The 18,234-nt window shown below is 38.7% G+C and overlaps 1 protein-coding gene across 1 annotated transcript in view; it reads right to left on the bottom strand.

Moving 5' to 3' along the window:
- LOC122552955 (cell cycle control protein 50A-like) overlaps positions 1-16,839 on the bottom strand; it is a 32,532-nt gene extending 15,693 nt beyond the window's left edge. Inside the window, exons 1-3 of the mRNA XM_043696267.2 lie at positions 16,477-16,839; positions 10,851-10,964; positions 4,412-4,519 (exon numbers count right to left, since the gene is read on the bottom strand). Coding sequence (XP_043552202.1) covers positions 4,412-4,519; positions 10,851-10,964; positions 16,477-16,689 — 435 coding nt within the window. The 5' untranslated portion in view covers positions 16,690-16,839. The remainder of the gene's footprint in view (positions 1-4,411; positions 4,520-10,850; positions 10,965-16,476) is intronic.
- Between the last annotated feature and the right edge of the window lie 1,395 nt (positions 16,840-18,234).

Below are 18,234 nucleotides of genomic sequence, written 5' to 3'. Positions count from 1 at the left end.
CAGCAAGACTGAACACAATCTGGACCAATACATCATCTTCCACCTCAGCACCTTTACAGCCTTCAGGACTTACTGAGTTTAACAATTTCAGAATGTGAACATCGTCCTCTATGTTTGTTAACTACCTCACACATCTAAATCCCGTTTCATTGGTTTGTCCCCAGCACATCCAACCCAATTTCAACCATTTACACTTCTCTTAGTACCCTACCTAACATTCATTTTTCTCAGTTTATCAGCAGCAATCTCCGGTTGCCTAGCCCCATCTTCACTCTCTCTCTGGACACATTCTCCATGTACTCTATTCACTTGCCCCTCCCCCACCAACATAAATAAATACCAGACTTTCCCTGTTATTTTCAGTTCTGAAAAAACAAACAGTCACTGGACCCAAAATGCTAACCGTCACTGGACTAATGATTCAGAACCCCAGGCTAACATTCTGGAGACATTGGTCTGAATCTCACCGTAGCAGATGGTGAAATTTGAATTGAATATAAATCTGGAACAACAAGTTAGCCAAATGACAACCGTGTAACCACTATGGATCGACATAAAAACCCACCCGGTTCACTGATATCTATTCGGGAAGAAAATCCCACTTATGAAACTTGACCCAAAGCAACATGCCTGTTTCTTAACTGCCTCCAAGCAATTAGGGTCAGGTATAAAATGCTGGCCTAGCCAGCAACATCCACATCTACAAATTAACAATAAAAAGAGTTGCAAGATTAAATGCAACACTTATGATGTTCTTAAATTGAGAAAATTCTTTCATTCAACAATGTCGGGTTCTGGAATGCTCTCTGATCTCATAAATAATTCTTAAGTGAGTTGAAGAAATGGGAGTTGAGGAAGTCAAACTTGCAGGGTTACAGACAAAAAGCAGGAAATACAGGATTAAGCAGGACTGCTCGTTCCAAGAGTCAACGCAAGCATGGCAGGCTAGAGAGCACAATCATACCCAATATTTATGAGAGCACCAGGGTCCATGACAGATTAAGTCAGAAGCAGTGCAAAGCAACTACTGCTGCTCAGAACAGAGCATGTCTGAGACCACAGTGAGCTAGAATCACTCTCCTTACCAGGGCTGGAGCCAGAAGCAGTAGCCCAACGCAATTCGATTGGAGTGGTTACTCCACCTGTAATGAGCCTCAGGTTGGCTGAGAAAATCCAGCTATTTTCAACCAACAGCACAGAATCCTCCAGCAAAGAGGCGGCACGGTGGCACAGTGGTTAGCACTGCTGCCTCACAGCGCCAGAGACCCGGGTTCAATTCCCGACTCAGGCGACTGACTGTGTGGAGTTTGCACATTCTCCCCGTGTCTGCGTGGGTTTCCTCCGGGTGCTCCGGTTTCCTCCCACAGTCCAAAGATGTGCAAGTCAGGTGAATTGGCCATGCTAAATTGCCCGTAGTGATAGGTTAAAGGGGTAAATGTAGGGGTATGGGTGGGTTGCGCTTCGGCGGGTCGGTGTGGACTTGTTGGGCCGAAGGGCCTGTTTCCACACTGTAAGTAATCTAATTTAATCTAACCTGTCAGGGTACTTATGGGAACAACATGCCACCATAGCCTCTGCATCTTACAATCACACAAATAAGCGAAAGCCTGGTCAAACTGATGGCACTTTAAATAGAGACCAGAGGAGCGTCAGTTCTTTTAGGCCAGACAAAGGTCAGATGAAAAGAAAATCAAACAGTCAAGTCCAATATTCCGTAAGTCTGAAATCCACAAATGACTGAGTTCTCATCTCTACAGAAAGGTAATTATCACAAATTAACCCGAAGGCTATGCTACAGTGATCAAACATCCACACCCAACAGCTCGTGAGACTTCAAGGGTTAATTTTTTTTATTCTTACTAACTCCTTCATTATGTAATCATATAGTAACATTATCTTTGATACTTACTTTGACACATGGGTATCTGGCCCCTCAATCAGAATAAAAATGTTTCAGTAATACCTCAACAATTATCAACCTTCTATTAAACTTAAAGCCACAAGGACAGCATAAATTTCCTTGACACCACAGAATTTAAATTGGCACAAAACAACAGCTATAAGTTAAATGTAAAAATTTTCTTTTTGATAACGATAACAAACTTTATTAAAAGCACACTCATTTGCAAGGAATTCATTACCTGTGATTAAGTTTTCCTATTTCGCAGTTTGCTAGCTATCCCTGCGTTAAAAGGCAACCATTGATAGCATTCTGCTCTCTTCTCTTTACAACCAATCGCTTCTCACTTCTCTTCCCTTTCTAATGACTCACTTCACATCTTGCCCAACAAACTGCCTGACATCCCCAATCACCAGACACATGCCCCTCACCCAATCACCCTCTGTCTCATCTAATTTCGCAATTATATGACAGCTGGTCAGTTACATTCTGGTCAACAAAAAAAAAATCCACAAACGGAATTAAATTCCTCCTGACCTTTATTATGTACTTCATTAACTGAATAGGTAAATTGACAAGAATTTCATTTCATGGTTGAAATGAACAGAAGTTAGAAATTGTTCAAGCGTCACTCCACAGAACATAGAAATGATACAGCACAGAAAGGGGACATTGACTCCATCTTGTCAATGCCAAGCCAAAGACACCTTTTCTAATCCCACTTTTTGCAACTGGCCCATAGCCTTGCAGTACTTAAGGTTCAAATCCACATACTATTTAGTGTCTCTGCCTCTACCACCAACTAGATCAAATTCTAGATGCCTCCCACCCTCTACGTAAAAACGGTTTCCCTCACATCCCCTCTAATTCTTATGCCAGTTAGCTCTAATCTATGACCTCCGGTTTTTGAACTCTGCCCAGGGAAACAGGTTCTTCCTGTCTATTCTATCCCCATCCCACACCATTTTTTGGTACCTCAATCATATCAGCCCTCAGCCTTCTCTGTTCCAAGGAAAACAACCCCAATGTCTCATAGATACAATTCTCCAGCCTTGGCATCATTTTAGTAAACCTTCTCTGCACGCTTGTCAGAGCAATTTGGTCCTTCCTGAAATGTGGTGACCAGAACTGCATACATTACTCCAGTTGTGGCCTCACCAGTGCCTTCTATATTTTCATTTTTATCCCTACTTTTGTATTCAATACCTCTGCCAACGAAGGAGAGCATTCCATATGCCTTCTTTACCACCTTATCTACCTGCAGTGTTACTTTTAGGGACTTGTTCACTTGCACACCAAGATCTCTCATGTCATCTATCCCTCTGAATATATTCCCTTTTACCATGTATTCCTTTTGCCCTATGATCTCTCTAAATGCATTATCTCACACTTAATCAGGGTTGAACTCCATCTGTCACTTCCTACCCAATCCATCAGCCCATCTATATCATCTGAGCTTACAAGTATCCTCTGCACGGCAATGTCTGCAATCTTCTGAATTTCTTGCTCGAATGCTAGCAGAGTTGTATTGCAGTCTTTAATACTGTGCTACTTACAGAATGAAATTGACAGTACAGTAAAATTATCCAGCAGCTATGGGACCAGGAGGGTGCCAATTGATCAATTATTCCAGATAACCAAACGGTCCACACAATCAATGTAAAAACACACACTAAGTAATATAAACATAACACACATCACTTATAGCTGGAAATGTGTTGCTGGAAAAGCGCAGCAGGTCAGGCAGCATCCAGGGAACAGGAGAATCGACGTTTCAGGCATAAGCCCTTCTTCAGGAATCACTTATACTTTATTTACAACATAAATCACTTCGGGGAAAAAAAATGCAACTTACCTTAAATAAAATCAGCAGAGAACCTTCTCACTCTGGCAACTGACTACTCTGACACTACAGTAAATTGCAGTATGAGGAGAAATTGACTCAAAATTGAATCAAAGAACAAAGAAAATTACAGCTCAGGAACAGGCCATATGGCCCTCCAAGCTTGTGCTGATCCAGATCCTCTATCTAAACCTATTTTCTAAGGATCTGTATCCCCCGCTCCTTGTCCATTCGTGTATCTGTCTAGATACATTGTAAATGATGCTATCGTGCCCGCCCCTACAACCTTCACCAGTAAAGCGTTCCAGGCACCCACGCTCCTCTGCATAGAACTTTCCATGCATATCCCCCTTAAACTTTTCCCCTCTCACCGTGAACTCGTGACCTTTAATAATCAAGTTCCCCACTCTAGGGAACAAGCCTCTTGCTATCCAACTGATGATATTTCATGTAGCCAATCAATTGAACAAGTATATTTACATTGAGGTAAATAAATTTTTAAAAACAATGATAATTGGGCAAAATAATACAGTAAACTTCACAATATTTGAAGTATATAATTTTTGCCAGCTTATCAAGAGCACCAGTTCATAAGTGCCAGTTAAAACAAAGTTTGCAGTATAAACACTCAGTTGTTACAATTATATTCCAAAAGAACATTCACTTACTTTTAAAGAAGCCTTATCACCATTAAGCTGGCTGTCATCTCTTGATTTGACATATCGTCTATGGTTCTGGTAGAAATTTGATAATCCATAATACATAAAAACATTTCCCTGCAAAATATATTCAGTTTAAACAAGGTTCAGTTACAAGCTTTGGACAGAAAGTTACTTTCATTTTTAGGAAAGTTTGAACAGGACATTGTACAAGGTTGCTAACACAAACACTACTAAGGTAAACACAATCAATCTTTATTTAGTATATAGGTATATAGTATAATCACTTTTTGCTCTGTGTGACCAACAAACTAAATTACAATGAAAACATGGGACACATTCAAGACTAATATGATTGCCCCTCCTCCTACTTTTCAGTAACCGAGTTAGGTTTACAAAATAATTCTATGGAGACTGGTCTCTTTTGCCAGACAGAACAATGTCTTTTAAAAAAAAATGGTAGTTTGACACAGCAAGTTGTATGAGGTTATCTTTCTATACTGTACAATTTCCTGTCATATTTAATGTTCTTATCTGGCTATGAATGCCTTATGCTATTAAGAGCCCTGCTTGGCATAATGGAAGCCCTACAGAGTAGAAATTGACCTAATTACGCCACTGGGTTTATTGCATAGAGCCACTTTCTATTGCTGTTTCTTACCATTTAATTTGAAAAGTTACTGCAACAAAAAAGCATCTGGTTTCTACTATCACACGGGTCATTAAAATCATGTCAAGATGCTTCATTGCTTCTGAGCCTAATAATATACAAGAATTTCAAGATGTCATAATGTGTTAATGACACTTGTGGATTCATTACATTATCTCTTCCTAAACAAAAAATGTTAATTTTATGTTATTCTTGAATGGTTTCGGATCTGGTGTACAGACACGTTTATCGCTGAAAAGTCTCAAGAAACTAGTCAAAAACATTTTGCTCATACTACCATTTCTACGTCATCTTGTGTAACTACTGAAGAAATATTTCCAATGAAACCAAAAGATCCTGACTGTCCCAAAGTATAAATAAGCAACATTGCATCAAACTAACAACCTACTTAAGCATTCTTTCACAGTATCTTTGTCCTAAGGAGCAAAGAACATCACCATCTCCTTCACCTGTCATTCCCTTCCAGCAGAAGGAAGAAAATACAATCACTACTTAGCAAACAGTTGATCAGAGCATCAGACCCCAGGTCTGGGTTTCAACTGACTATAACCTTGATTTCTGCAGTCAAAGTTGTGTAATAACATGAAGTTATTTTGAAGGGCATGAACAATCTTGACCTCCTACTGCATGTCTAACCAAAATTCAACCCAGGCAAGCATCTACAAACATTCCATTACCCACCAGCAAAAAGAAGTCTGGAGTGTTTAAAAGTCTCAACTCTCTAATATCTACTTTCATTTAAAATTTAACCATGATCTTTAGTCTGTGTTTAGAATCCTAGTTAAATAGTCTAATAACTATATTAATTCCATTCAATCTTTATTTCAACTAAAATCAATCAAACACTCTTAACTAAATCTTTAACCAATCATGTCCAACATGTCTGTATACCAAGGAAGGCGAATTACTCGCTCAAAATTGCCTTGCAAATATTCCAAATCTGACTTTATTAGCATGCTTAAAAATGAGGAAAGCTAATTAAATTGCTGTGCAACAAAAACAAAATAATATATAGAGCTAAAGATTTTCTACAACTGAAATTTCAATCTGATCTACTGCTGCCTGTTATATTTGAGGGACAGAAATAATGTAGGAAGAAACACTTATTTAAGTATCCATTATTCACATTGAAACCATTATTGAATTAGGGACAGGGACTCAAAATGATATAAGCAAAACAACAATAATTGATAAATTAATGGCATCAAAGATAGACAAACCCTCAGGACTACACAGAACTTTGGAATTTTATAGCTCAGACATCTATACGGTTCTCTCTGTTAGACAACGGTCATTTGAATTGGAGAATGGTGCTTGCATGGTGCTCCACTATATAAAAACATTGACAACTGAAAATCAGTTCCAGACCAATTCACTCAAGATTTAATAAAGACGTTATAACAGTCTATAATTAAGGCCAGGCAGCTCTCTACAACATTTTCATGCTCACGATCCTTAAACAAATTAAAAAAAAACAAATACTCAACACTTTGATCAGAGAAAAGTAGCAAGAATTTGTACAACGTAGATTTTGTCTAGCAAGAGATGGTCAGCTAAAGTCTGAGCTCTTTGAAATGAGGTCAGATTATTATTTACCTGGTTAACAAACTGAAATATTGGCAAGAAACAAAGCATAGGGTTATCAGTAGATACTCCGATTGACAGAATATGATGAATGATCTCCTTCTAGGTTCCATGCTCTATCCACTCAATTCATTAATAATTTAGATGATGGAATTGAAATCAACACATGCAAATTTTCCAATGATACAAAGATTCGAAATTTTAAGGTATGTATATGCAAGCTAAAATTACAAAGAGATATAGACTAATTGAATGTGCAAAATCATAACAAGTGGATTTCAACATAGGCAAAAAGAGACATTTTGTAAATAAGTGAGAAGTCAAAGAAGGATTAGGTTCCAACACATTGACCTTTTAAATTTCATGATTTCATGATCAAAAAATAATGAAATTTTGAGGAGTTTTGAGGAAATGAGAGAGAAAGAATACAAGAGGGGAGAAGTCATGTTCAGCTATACAAAATCACAATTAGACCACAATCTGAATCCTAGACATCTCGGCCTGTGCGGTCTAGACTTATTACAATGATACCCGGACACCAAGGAGAAGGCTGCAAAGACAGACTAAACAAACGAAGGTTTTAATCCCTGGAAATTAATAAATTGAGACATTTATTCCAAGTTTCAAGATATTAAAGGACAACAAAAGAGTAGACTAGAAATAAAATAAATTATACCAGATCTCTTAGGAGTGAAATTATGAAACATTTATTCGTGCAAAAAATTCAAGTTTGCAATTCTGTTCTGTAAACAACAATTCATTCAAAATCAGTTTTAAAATATAGCAAAAACAATCTCAAACTCAAGTGTTGTGAAAACTGCAATCTCACTGAATGGTGAAATTGACTCCAGACACCAAATGGCTCATTTCTGTTACAAACATACAAAATGGGAGAAGTATACCTTTCAGCTCTTTGAGACTACTGTGCCAATGAATAAGATCATGGTTGATTTGTTTTTATTTCAAATAGATATAAACAGCTTATAGTTAGAATTATGGAGTTGGGGCTGGGTGAAGAGGGATGGGAACTAAATATCCAAGGGAACTTAGGACGAACAAAGAGATAAAGGAGGATTGGTAGTATTACTGGTTAAACAGGACATTCACATAATAGTGAGGAAAGCTTTTGGCTCAGACAATGTGGAATCTGCAAGGATAGAGCTTAGAAACACCAAGTGGCAGAAAATGATAGTGGGGGGTTGTATATAGATCACCAAACTGCCGTGATCATGTTGTGGAAGGCACTTTACATGAAATTAGAGCCAAAATCAATGAAAGTACAGCTGTAACTTTAACTGCATATAGATTGGATAAATCAAATCAGTAACAATGCCAACACAGGAGACAATCCTGGAATATGTATGCGATGGTTTTCTCGATCAATAAATTGAGGAACCAACTACAGGACAGGCCATCCTAGACTGGATTTTATAGAGCGAGAAAGAAATAACCAGCAATCTAGCTATGCAAGGTCCCTTGGGAAGAATGACCATAATATGACAGAATTCTTCAGTAAGATGGACAGTGACATAGTTGATTGTGAAACTGAGGTCCAAACCTAAAGTGAGGAAACTACGATGGAATGACATGCAAGCTGGCTATGATAAATTGGACAGAGCTACTTAAAGGGATGATAGTGGATTAACAATGGCAAACACTTAAAGAGTGCATGGAGAATCTGTAATAATTGGCCATTCCTATCTTACACAAAAATAAAACAGGAGAGGTGGCCCGCTGTGGCTAACATTAAGTGTTAGATCAAAGGAAGGACCATACAAATTGGAGTTGGGAGCAGTTTAGAGGACAAAAGGAATGGATTAAGAAAGGTTGGGGGGGGGGCGGAGAAAGTACAACAGTAAGCTTACAGGGAAAATACAAACTGACTATAAAGCCATTATAGGTACGTGAACAGGAAGAAAGTAAAAATCAAACACAAGTCCTTTACAAACAGAAGCAGGAGGTTATACTGGGGAACAAAGTGTTGACAGGTCAATGAAATATATATTTTGATTCTGTTGTCACAAAGTATACAAATAACATCTCAAAAATGTAGGGGAATGCGTGGTCTAATGAGAGAGAGGAATTGAAGAAAATCAATATTAATAGGGAAATGGTGTTGGAGAAATTGTTGAGTTAAAGACCATCAAATTCCGAAGCCCTGACAATCTACATCCTAGAGTACTTGTAGAAATGGCCTTAGAAACTGTGAATGCATTGCTGGTCATCTTTCAAGATTTTATACAAGCTGAAACAGTTCCTATGGATTGAGGGATAGCTATTGTAGCTCCACTATTTCAAAATAGATATAGAAAAAAATAGAATTGCGAATCGGTTAGCCTAACATCAGTATGAGGGAAAACAAGAGAGTCCATTATAATAAGATTTGATGGCAGACTGCATGGAAAACAGTGACAGCACTGGACTGAGCCAGCATGTATTTACGAAAGGGAAAACACACTCGATGAATCTACTGGAATTTTTCATTGATTAACTGGTAGAATTGACATTCGAGAAGGATGCAGAGATGCTTCAGTGTGATTTAGACAAGTTGAGAGAGTGGACATGAAGTATAATATTGAATAATGAGAGGTTATCCACTTTGACAGCAAAAAGACTAAAAAGGGTAAACGCGGGAAGGGCAATAACCAGAGAGTCAAGAACAGCATCACAATCTAATTTAGGGTAGGTCATTTAGGACTCATTAGGAGAAATTTCTTCACCGAAAGAGTGGTGAGCTGCAAAATTCTCTGCCACAGGAAGCTGTTAAGGCCAGAACATTGAATGTTTTCAAGAAGGAGTTAAATATAAGAGGGATGAAAGGGTATGGGGTAGAAGTGGGACCAGCGTACTGAGTGGGATCATCACTCTCTTTTGTCCCTGAATTTTAAAACAGTGCTCCCCAGTTTTGGACTGACATAAGGAAACATCCCTTTCAAGTTCATCTTGTCAACACCAGACAGGAATTTTTACATTTCAATCAAGTCATCCCTCATTCTTATAAACTCCAGTGGAAACGAACTGAGCCTGTCCAATCTATTTTCATGAGGAACATTTCCTGTAAGCTACATGGCTGTGTGGCCACTTAGCAGTTCCACGCATGTCAGCAGGGAGACCAACACACTGGCTTTAGATCCCAGACCCTGCCACCATGCATGACCTTCATGTAGGTCTATGCAGCAACAAAAATTATTTTAGGGAATGCTGCTAATAGATGACTCACTCATTCCAGGAATCAAATGCAGTAAACTGCCTCTGAACCTCCAAAGCACTTACATTTTTTCTGAAGGAGATTATTGCTACATACAGTATTAGAGATATGGGCTCACTATATGCTGTTCCAATATTTGTAGAAGTAATTAAAAACGTAAACTTTCCCCCTCTTATATTTGAAACTTTTCAAAGCCAGTACTAATAAACTGCACATTTGTCAAAACAACAAGCAAAGTTTACCTCCACCTTCCATGCATTGCCCTGCCACTCCAAAGGTGCAGCCAAGAGACCCAAGTCCTGAAAACGTTGATGCAGTCTGGCAAAACAGACTGTTGCTGGGACTTAACAAAGTGATGCATTGGAACTTATTGCAGAGCACTGATAAATTTCCATTTATGCTCAACTATGACTACCTTACTTTTAAGTGCATTGACTAGTAGGTATAACTGGAACCAATGAGAAGAATTCCAACCTCCAATAACAGGCCTACTCCTTGACATTCCACTTAACTGCTAAATCATATTCAGTACTGTAGTGCAATGTAAATCTGTTTATTTCAGACATCAGACTACCGAATCCACCACATGATTCTATTTAATTCTGTGCTTTCATCTCCAGGTATATCATCTTTCAGCCAGCTTAATCCTACAGAGCATCTATTTACCCCTTATACTGTCACGAGGCTACTTGCTAGCAGCCATTGTACATCTGGCATGTATGGATTAGGTGGTTCTTATTAGATAGGCAGCAGTCACCAGTATTAAGAGCAACAACAGCATATCTAGGAGCACAACTTACCATAAAACATGAAAATACAATTCCACTTTTGTTTTAACCACCAAGTGCATACACATCATACCAGAGAACTGATCAGTTGAGAGGTACAACAGCTGTTTTTCTCCCAACCTAACCAGAGTAGATAATAGTTCTAAATGTAGCACCTTTGTTTTTATAACTAATTATATATAGGTAGTTAATTCATACCTCAAATGGTTGATCCAGCTGAAAATGAACTTCACAGGTACACGTAGTATTCCATGTACTATTCATAGCACAGCTATGACAGGGAGAATATGGTTCAATGCCAGTATAATCAATCTGAAAAAAAAATTTAAATATATAATGCAATTCCTGAAACATCATATGCAGAATGAAGTGAGTTGGGGGAGACAGTTCTAAAATCAACCACATTCAATGTCCATAGAACAAAGGCTTCAAAACTTACTCAGAAGTCAAAGGACTCATTAAATAAAGAAACTGACAGACATTTCTCTGGGAACAACCTCCATAATTTTTCTATGCTGCAAAGCAGAATACCCATCCATTAAACATAAAATATAATTCAATATAAAATGTCATTTATCTTTTACACAGTCAGACCCACCTCGAAGTGCATGCCCAGTCTGCTGATCATAACAGGTCTCACTCCCCAGGTCTTCTCTAATACATCTGTGGACGAACTGCTGAGCCCAGACCAGGTGGTTCTCCTCAAGAAAGATCCCCTCAAATACAATCTACTTCACCTTACATATCATGGATGAAACTGTCTCTTAATTGATGGAGACACAACTGGCTGCCCATTATGGTCTGCACAGTATCACAGCACGTGCAGATCAGTTTACTCAGGGAAATCTATGTATGCCCATTCCAAGGATTACAATACCTTTTCCTAAATTCAAATCTCATCTCCAGCATTTAGAGAAGTTAAAAAAGTCTTATCTGACATAAACACTTGCTTTTCAATTATTTCAAGGTTTTCTTTGTAAAATGTTTTAAAATTGAAGCTTTATTATTAACTTGTCACACCTCTTGTATGATGAAAGGTAAAGAACAAAGGTAAGTAAAACAAAAGTCATTTTTTAAAACAAAAGACTGAATGTTAATGACTAGGGGGTTAGTAAGAATGTAATAACTGTATTGAAAGCAGTGAGGTAGTTGTCAAGAATGCACAATCTTTCAATGATACAAGTGAAAGAAAATGAAACAAAGGTTTGATTTTCTTTTATAGTGACAATGAAGTATAGGTGTACTGTCTGTGCATCTTAACAATTGGCTCCAATTCTATATGATAATTTCATATAGTAATGCTAAACTTTCCAATCTGTTTGAAGAGTTGTAGCAAATAAGTTTCTAAAACCAATTCTCTAACATTTAAACATTTTTATCATGAAGAGTTGAAGCAGAAGTAATACCTTCCATAAGGCCATGTTAGAACAGCTAACAAAACTAACACGCTTTAGAGTTTACACACAACACAGAGAATGGCAAGAGTGGGACACAACTGAATTTAGACACACCTTAAATAAATAGAGCATTTCATTATTTAGAACATACAGAACTTATTAAACACCCAGTTGGATTTAGTCATCCAAATATTTTAAGCTTCTCTGCGTTTCCTAGTAATTAACTCTAGTCTTGGTTAAATTACTCTGAAGGCAACCAGTTATAAACTGCTCTGAGAATGGCTCATGCCCTTCAATTATGGTTTAGTAATCCCTACCCACTCTATACAAACACATCAGCTCTTCTGAATAGTATCTGATGCCATTTCTCGAAATAGTCTATTCAGTAGGCCTGTATTCCAACTGCTTAACTGACACATTTTCAACCATATAGTCATAATTAGTGGTTTTAGGATTGTGGTTACTGTCTATTTTTAAGTGTTGATCACATCAAATAACAACTTAAATTTGAGAATAGTGTGGTTTTAGATTCAATTTTGGAAACAAACATTTGTGAATAACCACTCATCTAGGCAGTGGGAATATAGTTCACTCATACCCAAAATCATTTCTATTAACCTACAATATGATGCGAACTTACTCATCCAGGGAAAACCCTTTTGTTTGCTACCAATGTATTTACTTGTCTGGCCCCAGGGGAGTCTTCCTGTTTGATATCAGAAATAAGTCAAAGATTAACATCCATCAAAAGAGAAAATGCTGGAAAATCTCAGCATGTCCAGCAGCATCTGTAAGGAGAGAAAAGAGCTGACATTTCGAGTTGAACTGACCCTTTGTCAAAGAGTCAGTTAGACTCAAAACTTCAGCTCTTTTTTCTCCTTACATATGCTGCCAGACCTGCTGAGATTTTCTAGCATTTTATCTTTTGGTTTAAGATTCGAGCATCTTTTATTAACATCCATTACATTGCTTGGAGTTCTCTGTTACTTCTCCAATAGAATCATAGCCCAAAAGCATCTGCTTTTCTTCATCTGGCATCATTTTTTTCTGTGTTTCAAATCCCATAAAACATGCATTTTCAAGACAAATTAACACAGTGGGAAGCTTCAGCAACATTTACCACCATTCCAGGGGAAGCTTTGACCATACACTGGAAACCCATACAAATGAGAAAAACTAAAGATAAACACGTACAGGATGAATGTAGAAGAAATTATATTTGTAAAAGAAAAACAATGAAATAAAACAACTGTTTTCAACTAGCTTTTCTCCTATCAAAATTCATGAAGCAGAAACAGAAATAAATACCTTTTTAGAAAGACAAATGAAAACATAGTTCATTTAAAGTTAAAGCATTTATATCTGATATTTGAATTTTATCACCAAAACTGGTGCGATTTTAACATTACAATATTATAGCTAAAAGCAAACAAGAGAACAAGAATTTATCTTGCTCTTCAAGCAGATGAAATGTTTGCCACCAAACTCATACTAGTCTACTTTAATAAAATTATCAGAAATAAAAGTTTCCATAACACCTCAAAACAAAATAAAAATGATAAAAGATACCATTCAGACTCAACAAAGATAATTTAAACCGAAGATTCCTGACCAGTAGTCATGAGAGAGATCTTGCATTCAGCTTTCAAGGGCTAATAAAACAGACCTTGGCTTGCAAAACATACGTTTTAATGGATTATTTTACAGTTACTCAGATTCATTGAACTTGAAGATGAAAAGATTCCATCAGAACAAAATCCTATAATTTTATCTCAAGGTTTTTTTTCATTCCCTTCCTTTTTATGCACCATATTGTACTTGGGATAAAAGGTTTATGATAATAAAGCAATATATTTGCAGGAATTTGCCAGTGTCATATCTGATACTTGCTCAATTACTGTCCAAGTAACTAAAACGTCTTCTCCATAGATGAGGGAGGAAAAGGAACCTATTTTTGGGTGGAAACTATTTTTCCATAATAGTCTGACAGAAATGAGTTAATTCTTGTGGAGGCATGAAACCATATATCTTCATGATTAGAGGACATAAAGTTCCAAGAACTGATGGCACTCTGCTATTCAGTTTGGCGCTGAACACTCAAAATTTATCTGCAAAGAATTTACATACAGAATGAGATGTACAATTTGACACTCGGTAATACTTAGTCTAATGTAAAGTAGATCATTTTTCTCCTATCAAAATCTGCAATCAAACTCTGTTTTAAGATTCAGTAGTTGAAGGGTGCAGTGCTTGGTGAGACTATTTGCCGGGCAGTAACTAGCACACAGACACATGAGGAAAGTAGAGCACTAGAGCTCATGACACACATGCAGCTGCCAATAGTTGGTGGCACCAGGTGGGGGGCTTGGTAGAGAACAAAAACAGCAGACGGTAAGCAGAGCCCAACATCAAAATTATCCTGAAGAGATTGTTTTGTGAGGAATGGATGTGATTGGTGGAATGGACATGATTGGCAACAAATGGTTAGGGATGACACAGGAGGGATTAGAGATTAGGATAAGGATAGGCATGGAAAGGAATAATGAAATGACGGAATTGTTAAGTGCGTCAAATGAAAGGGACAACTATTTAATACAATGTACTCAAAGTTATTTTTGATGTTAATCTTGAAGATTCACTAGATTTATGGTTTGGAAAAGATGTCGGATGAATTAAAAGTGTTGTTTCAACAGATGAAGCTAAGAGTGCATATGCTCGATCATACACAACCTAACTCGAAAGAGAATGCCATCACACAAACAAATTGAAGGATCAGTTATAATGTTGCTTCAAAACAGGAAACCTAAAGAGTGACCATCATGCTGTTTTTTTCCCCCAATGATAGATGATAAAATTATAATAGACAGATTTCAAAGAGTCAAGACTAGAGTGGTTCTGGAAAAGCACAGCAGGCTAGGCAGCATCCAAGGAGCAGGAAAATCAACGTTTTGGGCAAAAGTCCTTCATCACGAATGAGGCAGGGAGCCTACCGGGAGGAGAGATAAATGGGAAGGGGGTGGAGCTTTGGAGACGGTAGCTAAGAGTGTAATAGGTGGATGGAGGTGGGGATGAAGCAGATAGGCGGGAAGAAAGATTAGCAGGTAGGATAGGTCATAAGGATGGTGCTGAGCTGGCAGGTTGGAACTGGGGTAAGGTGGGGGAGGGGAAATGAGGAAACTGGTGAAGTCCACAGTGATGCCCTGGGGTTGAAGTGTTCCTGCTCCTTGGATGCTGCCTGGTCTGCTGTGCTTTTCCAGTCTAGTCTTGACTCTGATCTCCAGCATCTGCAGTCCTCACTTTCACCTAGTAGATTTCAAAGAGTGTACATTCATCAAATAATATTGAGCCCACTGACTTTTCAACATAGGAGAAAACAGTTCCCAACTAGACTCCCACATTCTATAATTACTAACAAATGAAATGGTCAGACCCTTGACAGAAAAGTACTTCCAGAGCAGGAGAATCAACATTTCGGGCATAAGCCCTTCTTCAGGCTTATGCCCGAAACGTCGATTCTCCTGCTCCTTTGATGCTGCCTGACCTGCTGCACTTTTCCAGCAACATTTTTCAGCTCTGATCTCCAGCATCTGCAGTCCTCACTTTCTGCTAGAAAAGTACTTCTAGACCATGTTCACACATGGAATGATTTAAGTAGTTTAATTCCAAAAGTTGGTGAAAGAATAACTACATATCCTGTAAAGAGGTACTACGTCAATAAAACTATTAATTTGGCTGAAAACATTCAGTAGTTTAAAAATTGTTACATTTAAGATTTATACAGATTTATATGGTACACCTTGCCCTTATCTGTGTTGCTGATCTTGCCAACAATTTGCAAAACAATGCCAACATAAAGAAGCATCAATTGATAAAAGGAAAAACAATAACAAAATGTAGTTTGCAAAATGTGAGGATAATTTTTGATTAAAACTATTGCTAGATAATACAAAGCAAGAATTTCCATGAAGAAAATATCTTTCCAAATGGAACCTAAAAATATCCAGATTTAGGATCTGCAATCCAGATCCCATGTACAAAAAGTGCTCACATTTAAAAGCAGGGTGTCACCACAACAATGCCTAAAAATGTCCCCAATCATAACTGGGGACAATAGGAATTGATTGACATTTCAATTATGTTTTTACAGATTAGTTCAGTATACATTAGGTATTATGGAACGGCACACCTACAAAAGGATACATGCGAAGACCAAAAGAAATGTTACTTCGCAGATGTGCAATTTTTCAGATAACCACAGAATTAAATATTTACACAGACCAAAAAAAAAGCTGATCGTACTAGTATCTAGGGTGTATCCTACGTAAACCAATAATATTAGGTTCACAAGTGTATGTCTTGATTGGTGCTGTTCCTCATTTGTCCTCAGCCTAAAAAAAACCTTACGATGCTCCCGCCGCGGGCCTTACCTCGAATTCCTTGATGTTGTTAGAGGTGACAAAGAGACCGATGCCAATGGGGATGAAAATGAGGCCTATGATAAAAAAAGCGGGCAGGACAGTGCCTGCGGTGAGAATGGGCTGCCAGGCGGGGAGGCGCTGCTGCTTGAACGCTGTGTTGTCCGGTTTCCTGCTCTTCTGCTGGTCACCGTCGTCGTCTTTAGCGGAATAATTAGTTGCCATTTCAGCTCAGAGCGGCCAGAAGATCAGGACCTCTACACCTCACACCGCGAACGTAGGGGGAGAGACTTGCCCAGACAAGCTGATGCTGCCTAACCTCCCCCCAACGTCCGACTTAGCACTCGGACCAAACCCTGAGGAGAAGCAACCAAGCCCGGAAACCAAATCCCGAGCGCGCTGACGCCTCCAACACACGTCATCGCACGAACACGTTCAAAACACGTCATGACGTTCACGAACATAACGGGCCACTCTGTTTCCATGACGACAGGAGGTTAGTTTCCAGAGCGCAGTGTTGTCGGCTGGTCTGCGTTGAGTCGAAAGAAGTCTAATGTGGGAAGAATTATTTGGACGTACAGCCTCAGGGGCCCGACTAACACGAGGACTTTACTGATATTCCAGCCTGGAAGGTATAATTGAGGAAATGTCTGAAGGTGGCAAGTCGTGGAGCTTAACGCGGTGAATCACTGTGGACTGAGACAAACAAAGCAAACGGTTCCCGTAATTATATTACTGATAAATTAGCACTGAAGTAGCCTATTCCGTCTAACTAGTGGTCATTTTCAGATAAGCCTCCTTCAATCTTCACCCGGTTTCCTGCTCCTCGTCCTGGTCATTGTCGTCGCCTTTGGGGGAATACTTAGTTGCCAATTCGGCTCAGAACCCCAGTCAGAGCAGCCACAAGATCAGGGCCTGGACAGCTCACACTGCGAACGGGAGACTGGCTCAGACAAGCCGAAGCTGCCTAACCACCACCCCCCAGGTATCCCACTTACCTTTAGTCAGGCTTCTAAGGCAATATGTCCAAACAATTCTTCATGTGTATACTTTTATAGGAATGGCTTTTCATTTCGTGTGGTTAATTAGGCTTCACAGTAAATGCATTGCGATCAAAAACCTCATTTACTCCTTGCTTGACCAAATTCTATATTTTAATTGCTGTCTGGGTAATTTTTCCGAACTTCCTCATTGGATTTAGTGGCAGTCTCATGTTTGTGGCACCTTGCACTCCCCTAATGGAAAATCCTGTTGAACGAACTCGCTGGAGTCTTTTGAAAAGACAACAGAAAGGATTGATGTGGTTAGCTCAGGCTGGGTGGTTGGTGTGCAACACAGACTGTTTCTAATAGTGCGTGTTCAATTCCCTCACTCGCTGAGGCCACCATAAAGGTCCTGCCTTCTTGATCTTGTCCTTTGCCCCAGTCATGATGAAACTCTGGTTAAACACCCCACCAGTCGACTTTCTCATGAGAGAGCAGCTCTATGGTCCTTTGGGACTGTGGTGATTTTACTGATATAGTAGTATACATGGATGATCAGAACACATTTGATACAGTACAGTACAGTACTGACAACATTCTGGCAATAGTACTGAAGACTTGTGCTCCAAAATATGCCACTCTCCAGCCAAGCTCTTCCAGTTGAGCTAAAGTCCTGGCATCTACCTGACAATGTGATGTCCTGTACACTGTACAGTCATGTGAGGAAAGGTCATGGTATAAAAGTGACAATAGTACCATAGATAGGAAATGGAGAGTGGGTACTTTT

Source organism: Chiloscyllium plagiosum, unplaced genomic scaffold (genome assembly GCF_037043375.1).
Source record: "Chiloscyllium plagiosum isolate Xiang-an unplaced genomic scaffold, Cpla_swu_hap1 HiC_scaffold_10, whole genome shotgun sequence".
Lineage (NCBI taxonomy): Eukaryota > Metazoa > Chordata > Chondrichthyes > Orectolobiformes > Hemiscylliidae > Chiloscyllium > Chiloscyllium plagiosum.
The sequence above is the reverse complement of the archived record's forward strand: the minus strand, read 5'-3'. Positions and strand labels throughout refer to the sequence as shown.